The 16665-nt window shown below is 33.3% G+C and overlaps 3 protein-coding genes across 8 annotated transcripts; 2 read left to right on the plus strand and 1 right to left on the minus strand.

The window, feature by feature from the left end:
• The first annotated feature begins 515 nt into the window (after positions 1-515).
• LOC109601644 (uncharacterized) lies at positions 516-8554 on the plus strand. Of its 5 annotated transcripts, none has more exons than XM_020017900.2 (5): positions 516-946; positions 1507-1794; positions 5975-6122; positions 6189-6551; positions 6634-8554. In XM_020017900.2, exons 1-5 carry the CDS (start codon positions 786-788, stop codon positions 7909-7911), a joined length of 2238 nt encoding a protein of 745 aa, XP_019873459.2. In that variant the 5' UTR covers positions 516-785; the 3' UTR covers positions 7912-8554. The 5 variants fall into 5 exon arrangements, with proteins under 5 accessions (XP_019873459.2, XP_049826505.1, XP_019873462.2 ...); XM_020017903.2 differs by having other exon boundaries at positions 518-680; XM_020017901.2 differs by having other exon boundaries at positions 806-946; positions 1212-1794.
• A 1348-nt stretch (positions 8555-9902) lies between these two features.
• Positions 9903-15223, minus strand: LOC109601639 (mesoderm induction early response protein 1). 2 transcript variants are annotated; one of them, XM_020017893.2, is made up of 6 exons: positions 15091-15223; positions 14712-14955; positions 14442-14655; positions 14320-14390; positions 12784-13164; positions 9903-11851 (listed from the first exon to the last, which is right to left on the minus strand). In XM_020017893.2, the coding sequence occupies exons 2-6, from the start codon at positions 14910-14912 to the stop codon at positions 11591-11593; spliced, it is 1128 nt and encodes a 375-aa protein (XP_019873452.1). In that variant the 5' UTR covers positions 14913-14955; positions 15091-15223; the 3' UTR covers positions 9903-11590. The 2 variants fall into 2 exon arrangements, with proteins under 2 accessions (XP_019873452.1, XP_019873451.1); XM_020017892.2 differs by having other exon boundaries at positions 14311-14390.
• Positions 15224-15428: 205 nt separating this feature from the next.
• Positions 15429-16181, plus strand: LOC109601640 (COMM domain-containing protein 5). The gene is made up of 3 exons (XM_020017895.2): positions 15429-15570; positions 15626-15947; positions 16001-16181. The coding sequence occupies exons 1-3, from the start codon at positions 15489-15491 to the stop codon at positions 16167-16169; spliced, it is 573 nt and encodes a 190-aa protein (XP_019873454.1). The 5' UTR covers positions 15429-15488; the 3' UTR covers positions 16170-16181.
• Positions 16182-16665: the final 484 nt, after the last annotated feature.

The following is a 16665-nucleotide window of genomic DNA, read 5'->3' on the forward strand; positions in this document are numbered from 1 at the left end:
AAGTCATAGAAAATTTTTAAAAACTTTCTACAAAATATTTATAAAATATGGAGAATTTGGCAAAGATATGATACGTTGTAAGTGTTCTATCTTTTTTAATATTTACCATCACTTTATTTAAGAAGATACAGCAAAAAGATTAGGTAGAATTGATAAAAAATATACAAAATATTCTCAAATACACCTATTAATTAATAAATTAGAAAGAAAAATTAAGTATTGATTAACTATTTGGCCATCTGGTAATTTACTCAATATTTCTTATGCATTTTTTTTATTAATTTAAAGCATTTATTTATCGTTCTATGTTTATGAAAATTTGTTTATTTAGAAACTTCAAATATCTTTCATTGCACCCCGTAAAATCGAACGAAAAGGTGACAACGCAGCGTTTCGATGCGCCACCTACTGGACGTATTCGAAACGTCACGCGACTAGACGAGAAAACTGTAGTTGGTACGAGTGATGTATGTCATTGCATTTTTTTTAGTTGGGCTGGTTTTTTGATAGAATGCGCTGCTAAAAAAGCGACGTCGAGCGTCGTAGAAAAGCGACGCTCACGGAGACACCGACAATGAGCTCCGGAGCGAAGCTTCTACAAAAATACTGGCCGATAACATTCTATTGATTTTTCAAAACGTTCGTTGAACCAATCACAGAGTTGGGACTATTTTTAAAGGGTGAGGTTGTTGTTGCGTTTTTGCAAGCTAGTGCGGGCCTAATGTAAAGTGTGTGTGGTTTAGTTTTTTTTTTGGTGAGGAGCAATAGCTCCAATAAAATCTCCGATGCAGGTGGCAACTCTTTTCCGCGAATCCACCACCTTGCTGGGAGCGGGCATGGACTCGGGCGGTGTTACCTGTGCCCCGGAATCGGGGGTCCAGTCTCTGGGACCCCATCACTACGATTCCTATAATCATCCCGTCAACTTTTCCAACAAGTACAAGGTGTAAGTAGCCCGCTTTTGGCCCGCGCCCCCATTTTAACGTCACCCTCACGTCTACACCCTCCCTTCTATGCGATTTATGTATTTTTATTTACCTCCCTTAATTACCATAACATCTGATTCGGTTGTTGTGGACGCGCATTTTGTTTCGCTGCCCTTTTTTTGCGGTTATTGGCAATATGGCATGGACGTTTTTACACCTGTAACGATTTATTTACAGAATGATTTTTTTTATCCTTGTATCTATTTTAATTTTGCTTTTGAACAGTTTGATGACCGCTGTGCATATTGTGTTTACACAACTCCGGCCCGTTTCGCCTTCGGATTCCCATCGAATTGTTTACTTGTTGCCCAATTTGAGAGAAATCCCGACTTTCCGTTTGGGATTTTTCGGTGTCGGAGGCTGAGGCTTTGCATGGCATTTTTTCATACACGCCCTCACACACTCACACTCGAACACACACACGCATACAGACAATCAGACAATCAGACACACACACGTAAGTCCGCACATTTAATCGACTCGTATGTGCGTCCGTTTTAATTCTGTGTTTCCTGCCTAGTAACATGAAATTAGAGCCCCATGACGATGGTTATGAGACTAGTGCCGATATGCTGCTTAACAACCCAAGCAACATGACCCACAGCCATAACCATGATGTCAAGTGCGAAAAACTCGAAGACCCATACAGTTTCATTGATGATGACCCCATGCCAATGCTTCCTGTACCCCAAGGGCCCCCACATCTAATGCACCAGCATCCTCATACCCAAATGCCACCAATCAATACCCAACAACTCATGCCGGGTCCAAAAAAACGCGGAAGGAAAAAGAAAATCAAACCGGAACAGTAAGTACCAGCCGCCCTTTAACTTAACCTTATTCTGCATGGATTTATCTGTCAAAACGATCAAAACAAACAAACACGCCTAAATCGCTCATTCAAATTTTTTTCCCCGTCCATTGTGTGCCGCTGCCCCGGACTGTCAAAACGCCACTGTCAAACCCGTTCACGTGTAAACAACCCGATACAACAGAACCCCAAACGCCAACCCGTCCATCACAAATCATGCATAATCACAGCCGTGAATCGGTGGTGAACAACAGCACCGTTCACCAATCACCAAGTAGTGCCGTTCCATCGCAATCCGGACCCTGGCTATACGGCGGCGGGTGATCAGCTGTTTCTTTGTCCACAATCAATCAATAAAAAGTATAGTTCGCTTCAGCAGCCCACACAGCATTACGCCGTTAACGCCAGCCTCTCTCTCTCTTTCTGTGTATGTTTCTTGTCGTCGTCTGGCCCCCCCGCTTATAAATATTAGTTATGTAATTGGTTTATTTTGGCGGAATTCGTATCGTTTTTGGACCCGTTCCATGTTGTGCACTCGGTCGCTGCGAACATAATTCACAGGTAGCGTTTTTAAAAAAAGACGGGCTGGCCCGCGACGAATAGTTTTTCGGGCCGTTTTGCGCGTGCACCACGCGTTTTGTTAACAACAAAAGTCGGAGGCTGTTGGTAACGCAACGGGCTCCGCACGGCACACGGTTCGCTGTCGTTATGCAAGGTTGTCCAAATTTAAATGTTGTAACTGAAATGTATTTTTTCTTTTTTGTATTAATGGCGTACGTTTAAGTGCGATTAAAAACCGTTCTCGGTGTTTCCTGTGCTATGCCGATTATGATTTAAAAGTGTGTCCAAATTTAAATGTGTGCACTTAAAAAATTTAAAATTATTCACATATATTTAATTTTTTTTATTATTTTTTAAACTGCCTATTTCCACATTTCGAGGGGGGCAAATTTAAATAATTGATTTTATTTTAATTTCGAAAATATAATTATCAAAATTTTCAAAAATTAATTTTCAAATCATTTTTATTAACTCAAATTAAAAAAATAATTTTAATTTTTAATTCTAAATTTAATCTTTCACATGGGGGTCCAAAATTTTATATATTAATTCTAATAACTTATAAATATTTTTTTTAATTTATTACATACATATTATATACACAATAAATTTAAAAAATTAATTTTATTTTGAATTTTTTTATTCAAAATTAAGTCTTCCACAAGGGGGTTCAAAATTAATATATTTTATATATTAGTATTTAATAAATATTATATATATTTTCATAATTTTCAAAAATTAATTCCAGAATAATTTGTATGAATTCAAATAATTTATTAGTAAATATTTTTTAAATTTGTGACGCATATTATATACACAATAGATTTAAAAAAATATATTATAATTTATTATTAATTTTTTTAATTCAAATTAAGTCTTCTATAAGGGGGTTCAAAAATAAATATATTTTGTATATTATTATGTATATATTAAATATATTTTTATAATTTTTAAAAATTAATTTTATTAATTTTTTTATTCCAAATTAATTTACAGGAGCTCCAAAAATAAATATATTTTATATATTAGTATTTATATATTAAATATGTTTTCAGAATTTTCAAAAATTAATTTCGAAATCATTTTATTAATTCCAAATAATTTATTAGTAAATATTTTTTATTCTAAATTAAATCTTTTGCTAGGGGTTTAAAATTATATGTATTACTGTTTATATATCTTATCAGCATTTTCAAATATTAATTTCGAAATCATTTTTATTAAATCAAATAATTTATCTATAAATAATTTCTTAAATTTATTACATGTATATTGTGTATACAACAAATTTAAAAATTATTTTCAATGTTAAGTTTTTATACTCCAAACTCTCACGTGAAAATCCAAAATTAAATTATTACATATATTATCAGAATTTTCAAAAATTGTTTTTGAAATCATTTTTATTACTTCAAATAATTTAATTATAAATAATTTTTTCAGCGTATTATATATTTATCGTATATATAACAAATATCAAAATTAATTTTAATGTTAAGATGAAATTATGAATCCCTTTACAATTAACAAAAAATCGACAAACCGACTAATTATATTTTAAAAAATAAAATTCAGTCGATATCAAAATTTTAGTTACCATTTCACGAGTATATATAATTATATAGCAGAAAAAAATAATTCACATAATTTACGATTTTTAATCATCATAATTACTTTAAACATTATTTTCTGCACCACAGATAATAATTTATAAATTATATCTAATTAAAAAATTGTAAATTTTATAATTATCATTATTAATCATAGTTACTGAGAAAAACTATTTTGCACATTATTTTTGATTTGAACAATTAAAATTTTGTAAAATATAAAACGTAAAAAAATTATATTAAGATTATTAAAAAAAATTAAATCTACTATCTATTATAGGGGCGAAATTTATTGCTAAAAATAATTATTTTAATTGATTTTAATATGGTTTAATTTTATAATCTAGATAGAGGTGCAAAATTTTCTTCTAAAAAAAACAAAATATTTAAATTTAAAATTAAAAATTTTATTTTAATTTAAAAATATTCCAATATAAATAAAACAAATGCGCAAGATTTTCTTGCAAAAAACGTTCAGATTAATTCAGAAATTTCAAGTTTACATATAAAATATAAACAAGGATGTCTAAAGTCTGCTTCTCAAAAATTTTCTGAAATATTAAATTTAAAATTATTGTAACATTAATAATAAGATTTTCTTCTCAAAAAGAACCACAAATTAAAATTAATTCAGAAATTTTCTAAATGTCGAAATTTTAGATATATAATTTATACAGAGGTATTAAAAATTAATTTATAAAAAGCAAAAATAGATTTTTTGAAAATTTCTTCTAAAAAAAATAAATAAAAATTCAAGTTGATTGTATGTGTAATATAAACAAGAGTGTCCACAATTTTCTTCTCAAAAAAGTCAGAAAAATCATTAAATTAAGGATTTTCTGAAATTTCAAATTTAAAAATATTATAATATAAATAAGAAAAGAAAAATTTAAGTTGATTCAAAGATTTTCTAATTTTCGAATATGTATGTGAGGCTCCAAAATTTATTTAGTTCATTTAAAAAATTTCTTTTTAAATTTTGAAAATATAATGTAAACAGAGATGTCAAATATTTAATTTTACAAAACAAAATATTCAATTTAATTAAAATTTTTCAGTATTTTGTTCTATACTCATATTAATTCTGTAAATTAATTTTATAATAATTAATTAAATTTAAATAAGAATTATTTACGATTTATTTACTTTTTTTTTCTAAAATAAAAAACAAAAACTCAAATCAATCCAGAAGAACGTCTATAAAATATATAATGTAAACAGGAGTATCCAACATCTACTTTTAAAAAATCAATTTGATATGTTTTTTATTAAATTTAGAATTTATTTCTGTTAAAAGCAAAAATTACGTTGCTTTAAAAGTTTGGTAATCTACACAGGAAAAAACTGAAATAGATTGTTCGACTGTATTTCCGGCTTGGTGAGCAACGGACAGACCACGATTGTTAGCATCAGCAAAGGTCGAATGTTTCAAGGCTGATGCTAGACCGGCTTTTGACTGCAATGTTATACAGGGACGTTCCAATATTATATTCCATAAAATAAGGAAAAAATTGCAACTTTTAAATTTGGACAATCTCGTAAAATTTCCATAAATTACTTTTAACTGAAAGCGGACAAAACTATTTTTCTATAAACTAAATATAAATGGAAGATAAATGTTTAGGATAAAGAAACAACGATTTAAAAGAAAACATTTGCTGTTTCATTTAACTGTTAAGATATAGCACAGTCAGGGTCAAAGTTAATATTTTTAGAGTCGTTTAGCGTTATTGTCCTTGATAAAACAATCAATAATAAATTTCTAAACAAGAAACATAATTTTTCAGTGATTTGTTCTGCAATTACAGAACTAATCTCAAGCTCATTAACACGTCCTTGTTTTACTGCATGGTTAAAACGAATCGTTTAATGATTTCTTATTGTCGTAGTTTTCTATTCTAACATTTATTTTCCCGTATGTTTTGTTAGAAACTTTTTTAATAATTGTTGTTGTTGTGTTTTGTGTTTACAGAAATTTCTATGTACTAAACTCTCAATTTTGATAGGCCTGAATTTAATCAAGATTTAAATGGTGGAATTCCTCGGCCTATAAAAGAACGAAAAAAGCACGATAGATTTAATGGGATGCCCGAGGAGGAGGTCTCGAAACGAACTTTACCAGATCACTTAACCGAGAATTTAGATATAATTATTGTAAGTTGGCCACCGTCGCAAGTGTTTAAGACCCACTAAATGAGTTTGTTTTTGATACGATTACAGATTGGAATAAATCCGGGATTGTTTGCCGCATACAAGGGTCATCATTACGCCGGACCAGGCAACCACTTTTGGAAATGCTTGTACTTGGCGGGTTTGACCCCGCAACAGATGTCCGCTGACGAGGACTACAAGCTACTGCAAGTGGGCATTGGATTTACGAATATGGTCAGCCGTGCCACCAAAGGCAGTGCCGATCTAACACGTAAAGAAATCAAAGAGGGTAGTCAAATTTTGTTAGAGAAATTAAGGAAATTTAGACCTAAAATTGCCGTATTTAATGGTAAACTAATTTACGAGGTGTTTTCGGGGAAGAAAGACTTCAAGTTCGGGAGACAGCCTGACCTGATCGAAGGCACCAACACGGTAAGTGACTGAGCAGTGGATTAGAGCTGCGATTAGAGTAATTGTAGTTTATTAGTTTTATTTGAATGTTGTTTGGTTGTAGCACATGTGGGTGATGCCATCGTCAAGTGCAAGATGCGCCCAGTTACCAAGAGCCGCAGACAAGGTGCCATTTTACGCAGCCCTAAAGAAATTCCGAGATTATTTGAACGGAGTGATCACCGAGATCGACGAGAACGAAATGGTGTTCTCGGAGCCAAGGGTCAAGTCATGCTACGAAGCCGAACCGAAGCCGGACCCGTTCTCGACGGACATAACGGACATAAGTAACGCTGTGATTAAAAACGAAGATGGTACTATAATCCCGTGCAAGAAGAAACGCGGCCGACCGAAGAAGATCAAAGTCGAAGGTGAGGAGCCGCCGCCGAAGCCAGTGGTCCGGAAACCGCCGCAAATTCAAAACAATAACTGTGATTTTCCTAAGAAGAAACGGGGCCGGCCTAAAAAGGTTAAAGTAGAGAATCTAGAAATGACCCCGTCAGATAATACATCGACCAACATGTCCCAGTGCTACTCCAATCAGTCCCCAATTCAGTCGCCCAACACATTTTATCAAATGGGCCCAGCACTGACGCCACCGAACAGCACGAGCAACTTGTACGCTCCACAGCCGACGCCCTACACCCAATCCCCACGACCCCCCTACAGCCAGTCTCCCAGACCGCCCTACAGCCAGTCACCCCGACCACACTCCCAACCGTTCACCCACTCCGACCTGAGCTCGGAGATCAGTGCGGCGATCAGTTCCGAGCAGCTCGGCTCCCCGGCCTCCCCGATGGGACCGCTGGACTTCGAGCCGCCCACCAGCATGGCCGAGGAGGCCGAGTGCCGTTTGGGCAGTCCGGCTCCATCCAGCAACAGCGAGCAGCCGCACTATCCGTATCACTCTTACAACATGGATCCGCCGCAGGAGCCGCAGTATCCTTCCCCGCGCCAAAACCAAGACATCGCTTCCAAGAGCCTGTCGGGCTTGGAGTCCCTCGTGGACCAGATTCCTAGTATAACAGAGGGCGAGGCCCAGTTAGGTGAGTCACCAGAGCAGTATTCCGGCCAGTTCAATACAAATTACAACGTTTCATCGAGAGCTAGTCCTGTTCCGTACAATTATCCGCCGTCGTCAGGGTATCCTTTGTATCCGACTCCAACATGGAGCGGCCACTACGAAGCGATGCCGCCCCTTGCATATCCGCAGCTTCCGTACGCTCAAGGCTATGGGCCAGCCGGTATCCACGTCCCTAGTCCCAATTATCCGTATTACAGTTATCCCCAACCTGCGCCAACACATCCACCTGGCTATCCCCCGTACTTGGGCGGGTTCTGATTGGTTTCCGTCACTGTGTATTCATGTTGTGTACCTGTACCATATGTTCAGCTAGTACCTAGCAAGTCTGTCCGCTTGAGTACAGTTGGTCACTTGCATTTTGACAACAACAGAGACTTGCACAGGGTAAATGGTGATATTTTTTTGTCATAAGTATTTTCTCTAAACTTTGAATGTTAGATAGGCCAAAGGTTTTGTGCATTATTCTACATTCAGATCTCAAATCGTGTGTGTGTGTATCTGAGTGTGTGGTTCATCGTTATAGCTGTAGCCCATGTCATTCATTTAAATAAACATTTGTTATAGCTCTTCAGGTCGTATTTTCTTGCCCCATGTTTCCCCTTCCCACATATCACTGCATCCAAGATCGGCTAACCACAAAATACATTGTAAGTGGTTGATCGCATCCAAAAAAACTAAAAAAAATGAAAAAACTACTTTTATAGTAACAGAACTGATATTTATTTAATAATTATCTATTTAATGTGTTATTAAAAAATGATACTTTTTTTATATCTAATGTTATATTTAATACTCGTACTAGTTTCACATTTTAAGAAACTCTATCTTCAATTTTTGTACTTTAAAACAATATTAGTATTTAATGAGAAAATTGATCAAATAAATTTTGTTTAGTTCTAAACTTGGACTTTTTATTAACACCCTATTTTACCCAAAATTCCAATATCCTTAAACAATTTCTATAAACCAATAAGCAATTTTTTGTTAAAATCAATAAATGAATAATTAAATGGTAACATCGACGACAACCCAACTTCCAGTAGATATCGTCAAATGACATACGACAAACCTGAGCATTTCAAACGCCAATGGTTGGTATAGAATATGAAACAATATGATCTAATAAAAACTTTGGAATCTTTTAGCCTATTTTTGAAAAACACATTTAGTTAGCAAAAATATTAACTGACGACATCGACATCAAATGAGCAATGATGTATATTTTAAACGATTGTATGATCTATTAAAAAGTTCTAATTAATAGAATATAATCTTTTGATAACAAAAGTAATTTTAAAGGTATTCTAATTATTTCAAAATTATTAAAGAGATTATAAAAAAATGCATTAAATGTGTACTATATATTTAAGAAAAATACTGAGAGTTTCTATAAAATCACTTTGAAATCTTTTAGAGTGATTCTAAAATGTATATTTAATCAGCAAGAAGATTAACTGACGATATAGTCTGACGACAAAGGCTCTTATGTCGTCCAGAGACCAATGATGTGACTGTGAAACGTATTTTAAACGTCAATGGTTGGTAGAGAGTTTGAAACAGTATCATCTATTAAATAGATCTAATTAATAAAATATAATATTTTAATAGCAAAATTAATTAAGTAGAAACAGGAGTTACTATGGACTCACTTGGAAATCCTTTAGACTAATTCTGAAATACATATTTAATCAGCAAGAAGTTAACTGACGATAAGAACTGCTATATTGTCAAATGACCAATGAGCCTCAATATTTTAAACGTTGATGATAAGTTTATTAAAAACCTTTAATTAATAACAAAAGTAGCTTTAAAGATATTCTAATCATTTTAATAGTAATAGTTTTGTGAGTCATTTAATATTACGATTAATAAACAAGGAACCCACATTTAACTTATTATTATTTAGATTAACTAACGATATTGTGTTGTTAATTGGTCACTTTAATAATCAATAATGTTAATAGATAATATAAAAAATTGTAGTTAATAAAATAAAATGGTATAATAAAATTAATTTTAAACAGCTTATAAATAATAAATTAATTGTAATAATGTAATTATATATAAACTGGTAAAACGCTTTTAATATCATATTTATGTGAAACTAGGTCATATTTTGGATTCATTGATAAAATTCTGAACACATTTAATAAGGAACGAGAACTTTTTCAATTTATTCAAGTACGCCAAACTTCAGCAACTTGATAACGGGAACTTCTGTGATAAATAGGTGAAATAAAAGACTTAAGTTTAATAAAAAATGTATATTTAAAAAAAAACTAACCGATACTGTTATGCGACATCAAAATTTTTATAACTTAAAAATAGTAATGACAAAACCCACCACGACGTACATAATTTAAAGCTTTAAGTGACTGAGTTATTGTGCTTAAACTGTACAAAAAACGTAGCACAAATATAAAACTCTGTACAGCGAATCATTTTTAAATTATAAAACTTTGACATTTAATTGGTAGTTTTTTGTATGTATATAATATATAGTTACATATTCTAACAATAAATAAATTTATAAACAAAATCTAAGTCTAATATATAAATATAATTAAAAGCATAGTATAAAAATACAATTTAGATTGCCTATCTTATTTGCTTTATTTGTTTGCACTCCATAATGAAAAATATGCACAGTGTAAAAAGATGCACTGTACACATTTCTCTTTTTTTTTGATATTTCTGTACGTATATACATAATTAATCCATACGACACACCTACATTACTGTCAAAGTCATTCTGTATTTACAATTTTGTACAAACAAAAATATATCTGTTCAGAGGTTTCCGAAAGTCAATCAATTCAAACTTAAACTGTCTAAAACTATTCCGCAGCTGTATCACAATATAAAATTATGCTGTGACCACTAAAACTATTGTTCACAAGTAAATCCAAACAAAATTATATGTACGTTCGATCAAAATATAAAAACATCATTAGACAGAACCCATGTAAAAGTTGTTCCAATTGACGGATGTAAAAATGTGACTAGAACAAATGTACGACGCTGAGATCTTATTTGTATATGGTATAGGCACTAATTTTTGCGATTGAGTTACAGAAACCACTCGAATTATATGTAATATCACCTGTTATACTAGTTACATCATTTCCGGACAAAAATTACAACGTTTGTACAATTAAATCATACACTTATTAAATACTCGTACGCTAATCTAATGGACAATTTTCAAAATATTTACATGCTAAATCAGCTTCACGCGTTTTTAGTCCAAGAACACGTTTTATCCCGCACATGTGTCAAAATAACCGACTACTGTTGTTTCACACATCAACACTGTTTGTACTAAAATTATTTAACTATTACAGTTTTTGGTTGTTTTAATTAGATTGTGTTAGGTCATTTACAGAAAATCTTTCATTACATTGCGAGGTGTAACAAATTTCGTGATTCTCAAGTTATTTAAGTAAACGAAAGCTTTAGAAACTTAAAATTAAAATTAAGCGTGTTTCTAAACAAAAGTGTGATTGTTGTACAACAAAATAAATATTAAACTTTACAAAATATGTCAACAAATGACTGTGGAAATAATAAATACAACAACTGTTAAATACGATGAAAAATTGTAGAAAATACAATTTGTTTCAGAGTGTCTATTAAAGGCCTTCCAATTTAAAAGCGATGCTTTGACAGGATCACATCGTCAGTGATAAAAAGTCATCAGTTGCTAAACGACAGTCCTCCAAGCACCGCACTTATCATCGTAAATCAATAATAATATACAAGTTTGTACTGTGTCAAATATACAGGTAAAAAAATAAGAATACTTAACCGTAACGAATATTGTAAATGAAACTGTGAATGAACAATTATAAGTCGTCCCTGGAAAGTAACATTCCAGGTTGAGTTACTTTCAAGGGGACGACTTATAATATCTTAAATACTATCTGTTGGCCAAATACTATACATCCGGCGATTTGCTTTGGCCGTGGTTCTCGGTGGGTTTTTTCTCCTGGCTGTTGTTGCACTGCACGTTCGGCGACGAGCTCCTGTCCCTGCCGTCCTGGTCCTCCAGGAAACGGTCCATGAAGTCCGTCAGTCCGGGGTGCAACGTGTACTTTTTCTTTTCGAGGCGGGTTTTGTTGGCGAATATGTCGTGTCTCTCAGACTTCTTCCACAAGTAATAGAACTGGACCAGTTCCCCCACCGATCTTGTCCGCACCTTTCGATAAAAATCCCCTCATTCGTAAATTTATTGTCAAGCTCTCAACATCGAAGCTTTTTGTTTAAGTGTTAGACAGCCGATGAAATGTTACGGAAATTCTTCGCAACCCATCAATGTTCATGACCAAATTTGATCATTAACACATGCAGAATTACATGCTAAATGGGATGGGATGAAATGTGTTTAATGGATGTCTTGACACATGCAAAATAAACGCCACTAAACTAAGTGCATAAAGCAACCAAAACACCTTCAGAAACCCGAATACGTGTACAAAACGATCAAGCGTTGTAATATTTTGAGTAAAACATAAACAAAATTGTACGAAAATTTTATTAAACCCGACTAAACCATATACAAAAGAACAAAAAATATATAACATAAACATTTTAATAAATAAAGGTAATTAAACGAGTGTTTTACTGAAACCGATTATATAATAAAAGGTTTACATCAATCTTATCATAATGAAGTAAAAAATACAAAACAAAGACGTATACAAAATTAATATTATTAAAATAATTTGTGGTATAAAACTGGTAATACTATTTTTTGATGTAGCATGCTTAGCTTAAAGTAATTTGTTACTAAATAAATTATTTAAACGAAGCATCCTACTTCAAAAGAAAACATTACAAGTCCTGATTTCATATTAATTGTACAATGAAGTTTATGTTTCAGAACGCAACCTAATACAAAATTAAATGAAATGCTCACGTAATAGTTGGCAAAAATGAATATTAATGTGAAACAGCCACTTCATCACTAACAAAACATTTATTTGTAGACAGTAATCGACATAAAAACAGTCCACCATATCCAAGCTATGTAACAGCCATGCAATAAACAAAAGCATTCAAACCACAACCCACATTCATCCACAATCAATGATGCGATGAATATCCTTCGTGCGTATTTAGTTAGTCTACCTTATTTTGTTGGATAAGATGGAAATTCTTGCCGAAACTGCGCACGCCCGACTCGAAGTTCCTACACTCCTCCTCGGACCACAGCGTCACCTCCGAAGGCGGAGTCAGATTCATTCTGAGCCTGCGCAACGCCTCCTCGTCGCTGTGGCCGCACTGCTGCAATAAATAAAGCGCCTGCTCGTCGTCGCGCAGCTGCGTGCCCATCGGTATGGCGGGTTTGGTCGATATTAAGGCTTTTTTGAGGTAGTCTTCCACTAGACCTTCCGGCGTTATGTACGGGTCCCACAGCAGTTTGTCCTCGTTCTCGTATGGCAACGCGTCGTCGTAGTGGCACAGGCCTTCGGGGATTTGAGCCTGGTAGTCGCTGCCGACCATGATGGTCTGCAAATTCATTTGTTATGGCAATAAATGGGGACACGAACGGGGGAACCGGCACAAGCACTCGCAACGATGAGTGAATTGGGCCTGAAGTTCCACCAGATTTTAATGGTGTACAGTAACTGATTAGTGGACAAACACTGTTAAGGACCAAACTCTCATAGCAGTAAAAAATGTCACAACCACAATGTTAAAACATGTCAAGAACATAACACAATAAATTTCTCTATATTTCTATTTTTATGCATTTTTTAAAATATTTGTTAGTTATCATCGTTTTTTTTATTGGACACATTTTTTGAAAAGTATGGAATATTATTTTATTTGCGGTCAGTTGTATTTAAATTCTTAAAATATTCGGAAAAAGACCATGTTTTCATTTGTCGAAGAAGTGATGTCATTTCTTTGGATATTTCAACAAAACAACGACCTCAAACACTATTAAAGGGGGGTTTCTAATAAAAACTTAACTGTACTTGAATGACCCCTGATCTAAATCCTATTGAGCACCTTTGGGAAGTATTAGACAGTCGCACCTGAACAAAAAAACATCAAAAACAAACAAGAACTTATTCAAACCATACAGGAGTAGTGGTAACAAATTCATATTAACACATTGCAGAGACTGGTAGATTCTATGCCTAACAAATTAAATTTGTTCAAATTTTGATGTTTCAAAAAGTGATTTCCATACTATACAAATATCAGAAAAATGATTGTAACAATCAAAATTAATCACGTTTTTCTTCTAAATTGTACTAATAATGGGAAAAACTTAATACTGAAGCACAGATTAGGGGGAAATATAATATATTTACAACAGGAGAAAAAAAATTATTTAGATTTTCTACATTATTATTAAACGTGTTCTAAAAACCCCCAAATTTTGACCAACCAGTTTAGAAGTGAGTGGAAAAGCCAATTTGAAATGGAATCAGTCTATTTATTTACCCATTTTATTTGTGTTTATAACGTATATTTTACTGCTATGGAAACTCACAAGACAAAACTCTCCACTCTAATTAATTGAGCTAGCAAACTGATTTAAAAAATTTTAGCACCTTTGCCCGCTAACATGTTAAATGAATGTGTGTTAGTATAGACGTAACAGTATGGTTTTGTTAGTAAAAATGACACAAAGGAAATAACCTTATTAACCTTTCTCCACTCGTCCTCATCAGGACTGTAATCGTAATCTTCCTCCTCCTCTTCACTAACTCTCGACACAGCTAAAACACCAACATCTTTACACACACCAAATCAAATTATGTAATCCTTACAACGCAATAATCTCGACGCATCCTGGTCGTTTTCAGGTTCTAAGTTTTCGTACAATGCCCTGAGCTTTGAAGGTTGCTCTGGCGGTTCCGGTTCACTTTCCTCCTCGTTTACAGCCTCAGAGTTGTCTACGTCCTCAACAGGACTTTCGTTCTCTTGGTTTTCACCGTGGTAACCGTACATTGCTAACAGTTCTTCTAAAGGCATGTTACTCTCCTTAAAAAATACTAATTGTTAACAAGGTACATGGCAAATTAGACAATGAGGGGTACCTTTTGAAGGCTGGACAATTCGGCGTTCGGGTCGTCAGATTCGCCTGCCGCAAGTGCTTCTTCCTCTTCTAAGGTTCTCTCGTCGTCGAAATCATTAACTAGCATATCAATAGACGGGTCGAAAAGCTTATCTTTAACTGGGGAGTCATCTTTTCCATCTTTGATAGAAGAAACAATCTCTTCCATGTTATTGAACTTCATTCATGAGAATATTTATTGTTCGTATTTACATAGAATAAAGGACCTGCAAGAGAGGTTGCAAGTTTTTATTTCGGGATTTGTTGATGATATAAACAAAAACATAGATCAAAGTGAGGTTAAGATTGGGGGAAAATGAGCGCGCAATTCGTTTTCTCCGTTATTCCTCGATCCAACGTACCTCGCACATGTGCCACATGCAGGACATCAAGGATTTGACGACGGATTAAATATTTTCGGATACTATTTGGCCATTCCAAACGATTTCTTAAACAAAACCCCTAAAAGTTTCGCGTCTTCTATCACATCACGTGAACAATATGGTGGACACTTTTTACCAACTTTCGTTTCCGATGTGAAAGATTTTTTAACCGAAAGCTCCCCTATTCCGTAATTACCGGTAATAAATACGATCTGTGTGCTAAAATATTCCATTTTAACGTTTTAGGATTTATTAGCAATGTCAAATTGGATCTTTATTAATCACTTTTGAAACCGAGACGAGTTAAGAAGAAGACGACCTTTTGACGTTTCTAAATTTTTAATGTTTGTTTTTAATTTGTTCCGTAATAAATACAAATGAATTTAACGCAGGTGCCAAAAACTCTAATTAACACAGTATGTGAGACACAAAACGAAGTACAAAACAGGGTTTTAAAACGTAAGTTTTTTACCACACTGTGTCAAATTAGATAATTATTAATATAATTGTTTAGTCGCTCTAGCAATACAACAATCGCCAAACCAGGATCGTACAAAAATAATAGATAAAATTTGCCATGAGTTTAACATTCCAAAGGAAACCCTGCATTGTATCCTAGCAGTGTATCTGTCACTTATAAGATTCTTCCTCGAAGTTAATGACAAAGAGTACAACAGCAGGCTTTTGGAGCTGGGATTTACTGAAAACTTCGTGGAGTCGTTGCCATTAATTAGTAATAGGGAAGATGTTGTCAACAAAATACAATTTGCCACTCACACTGATTTTGGCAAGTTGTCTTATTTAAAATGGAGAATTGATATTAGTTTAGTTAATAGGTAATTAATACATAAATAGTACTCATGTTTTAATATATATATGCATTTTGTAGTACATTAGTGAAGAAGGTACCTACAAGTGTGATATTAAGTGTTAGTATGAAGAACCAGAGGAAAATAACAATTACTGTGGATGCAAAAAATTACCATAAGTTAAGATTTAACATAGCTTTAATTTTAAAAGAACTAACATGTTTAAAGGCGAATTATTTAAATAAATGATTTGTAATTAATCTAATTATTTCGACAAGTTGTCAATTAAAGCATTAAATAAAACAACACAATAAATAAACCAATTATAAATTATGTTTTAATTTTAAACAACACTTTACACAAACAGTACTATAAATGGTTATCTATTACTGGGTGGGTATAAGAAAAATATTATTAAAACAGAATTTTAAAAAGTAAGTCTTACCATAATGTGTCAAATTAGATAATTATTAATATAATTGTTTACTCGCTCTAGCAATACAACAATCACCAAACCAAGATCATACAAAAACAATATATAAAATTTGCCATGATTTTAACATTCTGAATGAAAGATTCTTCTTTGAAGTTAATGACAGAGTACAACAGCAGACTTTTGGAGCTTGGATTTACTGAAAACTTCGTGAATTGTTGCCATTAATTAATAATAGGGAAGACGTCAACAAAATACAATTTGCCACCCACACTGATTTTGGCAAGTCGTCTTACTTAAAATGGAGAATTC

The sequence above is a fragment of the Aethina tumida genome, chromosome 1 (genome assembly GCF_024364675.1).
Source record: "Aethina tumida isolate Nest 87 chromosome 1, icAetTumi1.1, whole genome shotgun sequence".
NCBI lineage: Eukaryota > Metazoa > Arthropoda > Insecta > Coleoptera > Nitidulidae > Aethina > Aethina tumida.